The sequence below is a fragment of the Psammomys obesus genome, unplaced genomic scaffold, assembly GCF_907164565.1.
Source record: "Psammomys obesus unplaced genomic scaffold, mPsaObe1.curated_primary_1811, whole genome shotgun sequence".
Taxonomy (NCBI): Eukaryota; Metazoa; Chordata; class Mammalia; order Rodentia; family Muridae; genus Psammomys; species Psammomys obesus.
In genome coordinates, this window is record NW_026596095.1 from 9,610,035 (window position 1) to 9,621,595 (window position 11,561).

Here is an 11,561-nt window from a genome sequence, read left to right on the forward strand (position 1 = left end):
GAGCTTATCCGTGCTGATAAAACAGTGACTGCTTATGAACTGTCCGGGCGAAGGGCATCCTGCTGATGAAGGTGGGAATACTAGGTGGTGAGAACTGAGGAAACATCCTCACTACGTGTCAGAAAGAACACGGAAGAATTGCGAGGTCAGGAGCTGGCAACCGTGGGGAGAATCCAGTGTCTCTGGCGGCAGGGGTCCTGCGCAGGAAGAGCCCCAGACAATTGCTTCTCCTGCGCCTCTCAAGTTCTCCTCTCCCAGAAAGCCCTTCTTAGGACAGCGTGGCACTGCTGGCGGTGGAAAGCAAGGCTGTGAGCAGGGGCAGAGCCTCATCCCCCTTTGTCCCGGGTGTGTGATGTGCCCTGCCAGTGTGCCCACTTGACTGTAATGCCAAGAGCTGACTACTACAGACCTCAGGGGATCCGGTGACACTGCTGAGTGTCAGTCATGTGGACCCTACGAAGGCTGCAGACCCGTGATCATCGCATGTGCCACCACTGAAATAAAACAACCAGACCCACAAGCAAACGTTCCGGATGTCTGAATTAGCTGCAGCCAGCTCAGCCTCTTCACCCCCCCCCCAACATTAACTCATCATACTGATATTATAATCACTTTTCACCTGGATGTGCAGAACAAGTCACTCCAGAAGGTATGTTCTGAGGAACTATTTATTATAATCATTAAACATCAGCACTGCAATTAAAACTTTAAGATAAACTTGGATTTAGTATTCAATGCAATTGGCACAGGTCAGCTAAGTCCTGATCCAAGATTTTCTGTAGGAGAGCACAGAATACAAAATCAAAGCCTTTGTCCCATGCTTAATTTCTGAGAAATCAAATGGTTAGATACACACACACACACACACACACACACACACGCATGCACACACACACACACACACACACACACACACGCATGCACACACACACCTCTCCTTTAGTGTCAAGAGCAGGTGTGCTTTTCCGTATCTGCATTCAATCTTCACAACTAGGCTACTGAACATGACCTCATAACTCAGTGTTCTTTGCTCCTGGAAGAACCAAACCTTTTGAAGTAAATATCTAACTTGTAATCATTTCTTTGAAATGCTGACTAAAGAGCATTTTAGTATCCTGCCCAACAGGTCACAGGCGCAAAAGGAGGTCAAGACCAAAACATTTCTTCCTCAGCCATTTTGACAAGATCCTGGAACCGTATCTTCATGTGCCCATGTGGGAAGATAGCACATCATCTTCAGAAATTAAAAGGGTCCGGGAGCAAGCTAACAGGGGCGTCAGAACTGTTAGGAAAAGAGGCAGAGGCAGGAGCTTAAACAGACTGGAGGAAGCCATTCCCTTGGGCGTTTTAGGTGTATGGGTTTCGCTGTGAATGAGCCACACCTGTGATGCTCTTAGACACACCTGCTGTCATAAAAAACCCTCGTGGTGAAGCCGTCCCTAGCTCAGTAGGCTCAAAGTGTCTGGGACTCAAGAGTCTGTAGTATAACTTACGTCACCTATGAAAACAGAGGGAGAACGACTCTCCCTCATCTACTATCCAGGTTTCCTTGATCTCTTCTTGAGGTCTTTGGAGACTTACTGTAGTTATTGATGGTTTGTTTCAATCCAGACTCCACACCCCTCTTGATTATAAGGTTAAGATTCTCTCCTCTCCCTAATTACTCTCGCAGACCCATTTTGCCTCTATAGCAACTGCTTCTCAGTGGGTTTGTTCTCCTGTCATTTCTCTTAATGATGATGGGAACATGACTGCCAAATGCCCAAGTGCCCCCGACAGGAGGGAGGAAAATAGTTATTGTTCCTGAGATCAGCCTCAGCTGTGGGCTCAGCAGACACCAATGACATTTTTCTTAGGCTGCTCCAAAGGTGACATGACAATGACCTCAGAGCAAGAGCACAAGGTAGTCCGACACTGAGGAGGTAGCACCGTCAAACCTGTCCCCATGGGGCCAGAGAGATGGCTGACTGGGTGAGACGGCTCTTCCAAGGGTTACGTTCCGGGTACCCACATCTGGCGGCTCACAACCGCCTGTAACTCCGGCTCCAGAGCCTTTAATTCCTTGCCTCTGCAGGTACCCCCACCCACGAGGGAAAGACTCACTCTCTCCCTACCCCAACTCCCCTACCCGTGCATGCAGGAGGCAGGATAAAAATCTTTAACTTTGTCCCAGAGGGAAGCTCTGAGGTCATCACCAGGAAGACTAGAAAAGGTTTATGGAAGCGAGTGGCTTTAGGAAGTCTGGTCAATGGTGGGGCCACTGGACAGCTCACAGGAGAAAGTTAAGCATCTGAGGGAGTCTCCCTCTTGAGGTCTCAGGGAGGGAGGAACCACAGAACAAATAGAGCAAAGCAAATGCGGGCGACTCCATCACAAGCCCCGTCTTGAGCCAGGGTGCCAGTGTCATGATGATAAATAGAACTCGAAGTGACAGGTAAGAAAAGGGATATGGTTATAGCAGGATGATAAGTGGAAGTGATTATCATCTAACGTGCTCATCAGTTTAATTAGCAATTCCAAAAGGGCCTTTCTACCCCAGGTTATTCGTTGAAATCATGACCCACATTTCTCGATGAATAACAGGCACTACCGGGAGTAGGGGGTGTTGATGTCATGTTCTCAGGGCAAATGAACCCTTTTCAGGTACAATTTCTTTTTTCTTCTCTGTTCTGGGTAGGAATGCAACTTGAATTGGCAATGCATGAGCAAAATAAGCTGGTAACAAAGCGAAAGAAAGGGCCCTTTCTTCTTGACTAAGGCCAGGTTTGGCTTGGTTTTCTTTTGGAAAATCCCCATATTCTGAGGCCAGCAACTCACAGAGGCTCAGCTTCACAAGACAGTGAGCATCGAGGGCAGAAAAGGAAGGGTCCGTTTTTCCCGTGCCCCCATGGGAGGCGTGTGCTACAGCACATTCAGTGGGCAGGGAGTGTAACACTGCGGTTATCAAGTTGTGCTCCGGGGCTCCAGGAGTCAGGTGCGACTCCAGCCCACTGTTAGCCAGCTTCTCAACAGCGTGCTCAACCACCCTTGTCTTCAACTAACACACCTGTAAAAGCTACATTTCAATCTGTCGCAAATGGTATTCTCATGAGGACTAAATGAGTTAATACTTAGTGGCTAACAAGTTCTATTTTCTGGCCAGTTTCAATAATTGCAGGAGGATCATAGCGTGGTCCTGAGATCCACTCTGAGTTTACAAATGATCATCTGCTTTTCCACTGGTGATGTGATGTCATCTAAAAAGAAGAAGAAGAAAAGAGGGAACAAAGTTATTTATAGAGTTCTTGGATGCATAGAGGATCCTGCCCATGACAGAAATCATCCTAACCACATCTGAATTGTCCTTTTATTACTGTCTGAGGCCTGCTGATAGCATCTGAGAATTTAGGGGTTGAATAGCAATTTCCTTTAAACTGAAAATTTCTATCATTGGAGAGAAGCTCATTAATGCTCAGGAAGTATTTGTATGTTTGCATGTGAACATGTGTGTGTGTGTGTGTGTGTGTGTGTGTGTGTGTGTGTGTGTTCAAGTACATGTGCTTGTTACATGCAGGCAATGTTAGTGAAGGACATAAGATGAGCTGCCTGATATGGGTGCTAGGAACTGAACTCTTCTGCAAGAGCAACTTAACTGCTGAGCCATCTCTCCAGCCCCCAATACTTAGAAATATTTAAAGGTAGGCTATTTAAGAGTGAGGAAATATACAACTCACAAGTTGCAAGAAATCCCTAAAACTTATCAGATTTACAAGACTCCTTCCTCCCTTCCCACGGTTATACATGCAGTAAGGTCTGTTGAGGAGAAGATACTCTCCTACCTGTCAAGCTGTCTACAAGTTGTGCAGAGAGCTCCAAGTGAGCCTTCTGTAAGCCTTCATTCATGCTGGGGTGAGCTTCGGTGATAAAACCGCCTTTAAACCATCTCTACAAGATACCTTTCACCCATAATCCTATAAGTAATCCCAATAAGCTCATTTGTTTACTAAATTGGACTTTGGTGGAGGTTTACTTTGATCAGTCACCAGTTCCCTATCTGGGATCACTAGACTTTTGTTCATGTCTCTCCAAAAATGCTTTCACACAACACTGAGTTTCTAAGTTTTAGAGCAGAGATAAAGACGGATTCCTAGACAAATAATGATTCTTAAGTCAGAGCAATCCAGACTGAAACCATGAGTAACCTTGATGATAGAGAAATCAAAGCTTAGGATATTGATGTGAATCACACTGATAAGTATCTCTCAAGTCTACACTGGCTTCCTTTCTTGCTTTAACCCAAAAAAAAGTGGGAAACTTAACAAGATCCATGTAAATTTATCCTTACTGCTTATGTTTTTTTGTACCTGTTATAACCACACATATAAGTGGATTTCTACCACATAAAGTCTCGTGGTCTTCTCTTTCTGCAACCTTTAATCTCCTGTCCTGCTCCATATCTCTGGTTAGCACTCCCAGGTCACCTTCTTCCTCTAGCCACACACCAAGGACTTGTTTGTTGTAGGTAGGTCCAGCAGTAGCTTTTGTTCTGCTGGTTTGAGTAAGAAATGTTCCCTACAGGCTCCTATATTTAAATATTTGCTCTCTGCGTGATGGTACTGTTTGGGGAGGGGTGTTATAGAATTCTTAATTGCTGGAGACTTCCTGGAGGACAGGCTTTGTAGCTGAATGCTACATCCTGGTCCTGTTCCCTCTTGTCTGTTTCCTCTATGTGGATAAATGCTCTCTCTCTCTGATTCCAGTATAGCCCCATGTTACTGCTTCTGTGCCTAACCCACCACAATGAACTCTATAAGAAACTATAAATCCTTTTCTCTTTAACTTGCTTTTTGTTGTGCTATTCTATCACAACCCCAGGAAAGTAACTAATGGGCCATCTGTCCAGCAGTTTTACAGCCTGTTTCTCCCTTGCCAGTCCCACTTTCTGCCTCCAAGATAGATCACAGGACCCAAACTTGGGTGTTCCTCTGGCAACTGAGATTGCCCATGAGTGGCCCAGCCTCTAGCAGGAACAACTGGAATCCTTTAGTAGTACTGGTGTTTGTATCTGGTCTGACGAAGCCAAGAGGACATGAGTCTGGGGCTGTTTTTGGCTTCTAAGCACTATGACACAGAAACTGATTGACAGGAGACATTGGAGCAGACACTATTTGTTCTAAGAGCTTCCTGGGCTTGTGAACAGTGACACATTTCTTTACATCAGGCTGAGTAGGTCCTGTCACTTGTTTTTGGGCTGCTCACACTGTGGATGATTCTAGGAAGACTATTTAGCATAGCTCCTGATTTCTCCCTCCAGCCGCATTTTCCCTCTAAGCCATAACCCACTTTCTGCTCTGTGCTAACTGTCTCAGGAGCTTCAATACCCAGTGTAAGGAAGCCCTCCCTTTTTCTCTTCCTTCCTCCTCTCCTTCCCTTTTTCCCTCCTGTTCCTCCGCTCCTTATTGTATCTGAGATGCTCAAGTGAGCATTACAGTACTTTGTTAGAGTGACCCCAATGGATGAAGACATAGCTGCAACTCTGCTTTCCCTCAAAGAAGCTTCTCTGATGACCTGCTCAGAGGAGAGTTCTCCAGTGGGTCCTGAGCAGCTTTAAGGACTAAGCTTTAAGGACATGGGAACCTGCTGCATGCCAGGAAGCCTGTCTGTTACCAAAGCTAAAGCAGTCGCCACTAACTCGGAGTTCTCAGTCCGCTAGTGAGACGTGTGATGTATCTCATTGCTCCATTCTGCTCTTTTCACCTAGGAGGTGTGCAGTTCTCTTTTCTCTCTGATAACTGATAACCTAGTACAAAAAGACTCAAAGGTACCTCCTGGTATATTGTCCCATACATAGTAACCCCTTAATAAATACTAAGTTGCATAAACCAGGATCTTGAGTAATTCCTAGTGGTTGGAAAGACAAATTTTCTTTCTTTCTTTCTTTCTTTCTTTCTTTCTTCCTTCCTTCCTTCCTTCCTTCCTTCCTTCCTTCCTTCCTTCCTTCCTTCCTAACAGGGTTTCTCTGTGTCCTGGCTGTCCTGGAACTTACTCAATAGAACAGAGTAGGCCAGTCTCAAACTCAGAGACCTGCTTGCTTCTGACCCCCAGGTGCTGGGGTTAAGGGGAAACAAAGTGTAGGATTTGCCATGTGGTCTCTTGAAGAGCTTTCCGTAAAGTTTACCACATCCTGAGAAGTCATTCACCGCCAAGACATCACAAGCCTCCTCCAAAGAACAGGCAGGCCCTGCATCTTTGTAGTTAGCTCGGACTCTGTCACAGGAGTTCTATATGTTGAATGGCTTTACAAAGGCATTTTATGTCTGCTGGTCCTACAGATCCAGAAGTCTGTGACTGTGATTCTGAAGGCTTGGGGTCTGGCAAAGATTGGCACCCTGATTCAGTTTCCTGGTTCACTCATGGCCACCTTTTCTAGGCACCTTCACATCGTGGAAGGGAAAGAATCTCTTCACAGAGCACTAATCCCATCCACAGTAGACCTAACTGCCTATCAATGGTCCCACCTCCTAATAACACAGGAGGTTATGATTTCTTCCTAGAAAGTAGTGAGGAAGCAAGAGGTATATATCTACATACAAACCGTAGCTTCCTGTTACCCTCCCCCTAGAGAATAGTAGCTATGTCACGAGACCTGGGTGCTGTCACAATATGATAAGTTAAATGATAATGGTTTCATTGGTTTACAACCAATGAAAGAGTACAAACATCATTGTAACTTATGTAGCAGTAATCACTCATTGGAGAGCTGCTCTCTGCCTGGAGAGCTTTCCTTGAACAAAACTCGGGATAAGATGAAGTACCACCATCAAAGACAAAAAAAGGGGGGGCGGATAGACCCCAAAACTGATAATGTGAGTGAAGTCAGTTATTAGAAAATGTCAACAAACAAATACATAAGTAAGAATGAAAGGTCCTGCAAGCTTGCTTTCAGGCTGCTTATTTAATTTTTTTTTCCACTCACTCTAGAAATTTTCAAACTCATAGGTAATTTTATGAGTGAAGGATACTTGTCTGGAGATAGTAAGATGGCTCAGTGGTTAAGAACGTGTACTGTCCTTGCAGAGGAGCTGAGTTTGGTCCCCAGCACTCATTTTGGGTAGCTTACAATCATCTACAACACTATCTCCAAGATATCCAGCTCACTCTTCCTGGCACACACATACACTTGAAAATAAAACATATCTTTTAAAAATGCCCATTAGATGGACTGACTATGATAGACTTAAGCCTTTTTGCTTGGAGGGAGCAGGAAAAAAAAGTATTAATAAAGAGCACTATTAGAATTGTTTTCTCTCTGACCCATACGCTGAGAGAAAAGCATTTAGGCCATTAAAATCTTGACCTAAGTAGGAGAGATGATATATTCCACAGGACAGAGACTCTGTGCTGTATTCTGCACATCTGAAGTCTAGCCCAGAGTCCAGCAGCTGCTAGGCATTCACTGTATGTCTGTTGAGTGAATGGATTTCCATACATTAACGTCAGTCAGAAGTCTCAGAAATGAAGAACTAGGGCATGCCATACAAAATTTTAAGCCATGTGGTGTTGTACTAATAAAAAAATACTGGTTAAAGGAGTTTTTTTTTTTAAGTGGGTTTTGTTACTAAGATTATAACTACGACCCACTTGTGATTTGTCTAGCATCATTGCATGTACATGGTAAAATGTTAAGTGTTGATTGCTATAAAGTGTGTTTGTTGGGCAGTCTACTAACCCTTGAGTTTGCAGAGAGAGGTATTTGTGTGCCAAAAGCCCCAAGACCTAATTAGACTAGAAGATCCTGGTTGGTTATTTTGTTTTGTTTTCTAAGCTGGATGTGGTGGCGCACAAATTAACCCCAGCACTCGGGACATAAAGGCGGGTACATCTTTAGGAGTTAGAGGCCGCTCTGCTCTATCCTCGTTCCAGGCTCGCCAGAGCTATGGAATGAGAAATTGTCTGGAAACTAACTAGATAATAAGTGAATAAAAAATGGTGTTTGTCAAAAATCTTCGTGTTGTGTGATAACTAAGTGAGCAGAGTCATGAGCAGAAGTATTTTGGATGGCCAAGGTAACAGATTTTCAACTAATTTTGGCTGAGACATAAACTAAGGGATAGCACATAATTATATTCACAAAAATCCATAGTCACAACTGCCAATTTCTTCATGACTAACCCTGACAGATGTTGCTTTGGTTTTGCTGAGTCACTTTTTCTCCCCCACTCAGAACTCTGTGTTCTCACTAACTCTGAATTCCCTCTGGCCTTTTCTCATGTTTTGCCTTTTACCTGAATATTTTTGGCAAAAAAAAAAAAAAAAAAGATAAAATTGCTCATTTTACTATCTCATATGCCTATAAAAGGTTTTTTTTTTTTTTAAATAAAATTATCACTCTCAATTTTACATATTGTCATAATCTTAACCTGTCCCTTTCCTGGGAAGACGGACATTTTGAGGAATTTATGCTAAGCAGCCATAAGGCCTGGCTATCAACAATCTCATCACATCCCATGACTGAGCAGATTCTGAATCACCCTAGAGTGTAGGCTGTTAGAAAAACGAAGGCAGCCCCCAAACTTCTTCATTCTGCCCTGAAACTACCTCTCCTCCAGTTAGAAGTCACAGGAACCCAAAGGAGCCTCAGCCACCTTGAGGCAGCTGGGAGAGGGTGAGCAGCTATGCCTTTCTGTTTGACAGATTTGCAGTTTCTCACCAAACCCATCTTCTCACTACCTGGCTCCTAGACAAACAAACAAACAAAGAAAACCTTCAGTGACAGGGTTCACCTCTTGAAAGTTAATGAAAACTTCCAGCTGTATGCATGGCTGCATAATAATCTTCATTCTCACACACGTTAAGCACCTCTTAGGTACTGGTAACTGTGCTAAGGGATAAAAGGGGGTGCTCCGCTTCCAACCCCCCCCCCCAAAAAAAAAGCTTGAATGAGGAAAACTGACATATGAGTGCACAACTGAAAGTATGTGAAGACTTGATGAAACTGAGTTGGTAAAGCTGTTAGCAAGCTCTCTAAACATGCACAGGAAGGGCTGAAAGAGTGTCCTGGTCATTTGCAGACTCCTCATCAGCCGCATTTCACCACTGGTTATGCAAAAGGAAACTGAGCTTTCTACGTGTCCTCGCGCATGTGTGCTATAAGGACTAGCCAACAGGATATTTCTGCCTGTGAACAACAAGTTCCCTAAACTGCCAAGTGTTTTCCCCACCGACTGCAGAACACTTCTGAGTGTGTGTGGATGGAAAAACTAATCATCCTTTTAACAGTTTTCTTGATGCAGTCTTCCTTTGCTCAGCATGGAGTAGAAGGTGGCAAGGTCAGGAGGGAAAGCCCCTGGCGTAGAGGACCACATAGGTCTACATTGTGTACTTAGGCCAGTGGTGTTGTAAAAGAGCACCTAAGAGGTTCCGCCCTGTCCATTCTCAGACAGAATCCGGCATCCTAATCAAAGCCATCACGAGTGTGACAACAGCACAGTAGCCTTTTGCTCTTCTCAGAGCCTACGAGGTGGACCTAAGCTTGACTTCACTCAAGGGAGTTATATTTATATCACATATGATATATATTACTATATATATTATAAATTACATATAATATGCATTATATATAATAAAGTAGTGGTTCTCAACTTGTGGGTCCTGATCCCTTTGTGGTCTAACGACCCTTTCACAGGGCTTGCCTAATACCATCAGAAAACACAGATATTTATGTTACGATTTGTATATAACAGTAGCAAAGTTACAGCTATGGAGTAGCAGTGAAAATAATTTTATAGTTGGGCCGCAGCACTGGAAAGATCGAGAACCACTGGTATAAAGGAAGGGACAAGTTGGACAGAAACGACAAGAAATCTTTTGCCAAGATTGTTAGGCATCTGCTATCAATAGGATAAGTGGCCTTCTCAGGCCCGAACATCTTCACAGCAAAGCCAAGAAAGGAAAGCTAGGAAATAAGCGAAGTAAAAACCAAAGCTTGTACCTGGCTGCCACTGTTCTCAGAGACAGAGGTGTGACTGGAATGATTGGACTCTTGTGTCCACTCAAAGCATTTAGAAAGAACCCCCCAAAAAAATATCTCACACACTGGAAAGCCCGGATGTTATTTACTTTTCAGTTTCATTTTTTGCTTCTCTGCATTTTGAAGGAATTCACCCAAACACACTGCGTGAGAACCATCCTTCCTGGAACCGGCTACCCAAGTCATGCAGGAACGGCGGTGGGTTGGGAGTGTGGGGGGCGGGTGTGCCAAGTGGCCTTTAGACCTAAGCCAGGGCACTTGTCCGTGGCAGACACACGTGCGTTTACTGCACCACCCTGCACAAGGAACCAAGGGACTGACAGAATGTTCTGCTAACCACTGGGCATCGGGGCAGGGCTTTGGATCTGTCCTCTGCTAATCCCAACGGTCCAGGGGCCCTAATGAGTCCACTGCTAGGGGCGCGGCGTCCATCGAAAGCTCAGGAAAAGTAAAGCTCCCTTGACTTTGAGCGAGGCTCCCTTCACGGGCAAGCCACCCCCAAGCTGGCTATCCAGGGATTGGCCCAGGAGCCTGGGTCTCCGCAGCACCTGGATCCGCCTGTGCCCAAAGACAACTCTGCGTTGTTGAATCACGGTTGAGTCACCCCTTTCGGGGTCTTGGAGTTTCCTAGGGGAGGGGGCGGGGCAGGGGTGTGGACTGAGCGGGAGCCGCCTACTGCTAAGGCGAGAGCACCGGGCGGTGGGGCGGGGAGTCGCGGGCCTCCGCGGAGGCGGCGCGGGGTGGAGAGGCCCGGGTGTCCGCGCGGCCCTTTATAACTCGCTCCGCGCGGACCCCGGCAGCCTGGGTGCAGCCGTTACCCATCTCTCGCTCCCTCGGATCGCTCCCGTAGCTCAGCCTCCGCGCCGCCGGCAGAGCCCCGCGACCTCGACCCCAGCCCTTGGACATGGCGATCCCCGCGCGCCCGCGCCTCCTAGCGGCCCTCGCGCCCACCTTTCTCGGTTGTCTCCTCGCACAGGTGGCCCTGGCGGCAGGTGAGTGGCACCGGTCCTGGGAAGCCCAGGGCGCACCGCCCGCGGAGGAGTGGTGACGGACCTGGCTGGCTGGCTGGGGGGGGGGGGGGGCTGCTCTGGTTCCTTGGGGACCGCAAGGTGTCCCGCCACCTCTGTGCTTACCCTGCGGGTTTGAATGAACGCAGCAGAGCGGGGAGGTAGTTGGTGCCCGATCCCCTGCTGTCGCAGTTGAAGATGCCTCCTCTGTGGTTGCACAGGGTGACCTGAGGTCCCCGCTTTCACTCTGAGCAGAGCTTCCTGGGAGGTCGCGCCCTTGAAGGTGGAGGGCTGGTGGGTCCGCCTCTGCCCAAGTCGGCGTGCTTTGCGTGGCTCGCATATTATCTTTGACGAGGTGTGCGCCCTCCCGTAATAAATAGCTATTCTTTCGGCCTTTGGTTTAGATCTCATAGAAGCAATGCCCCAGGCAAGACAGAGTGCGTACCCGATCTGCCCAGTGTTAATTGTGAGGCTGTGACTGAAACCCGGGGACTTGCAAGAGAGAGAGAGAGAGAGAGAGAGAGAGAGAGAGAGAGAGAGAGAGA

General features: G+C 46.4%; 1 protein-coding gene across 1 annotated transcript in view; it reads left to right on the plus strand.

Annotated features, from left to right (window-relative positions):
* The first annotated feature begins 10,836 nt into the window (after positions 1–10,836).
* The window catches only part of F3 (coagulation factor III, tissue factor), a 10,718-nt gene continuing 9,993 nt past the window's right edge, over positions 10,837–11,561 (plus strand). The window contains exon 1 of the mRNA XM_055628157.1: positions 10,837–11,001. Within this exon, the coding sequence (XP_055484132.1) occupies positions 10,914–11,001 (88 nt within the window). The 5' untranslated portion in view covers positions 10,837–10,913. The remainder of the gene's footprint in view (positions 11,002–11,561) is intronic.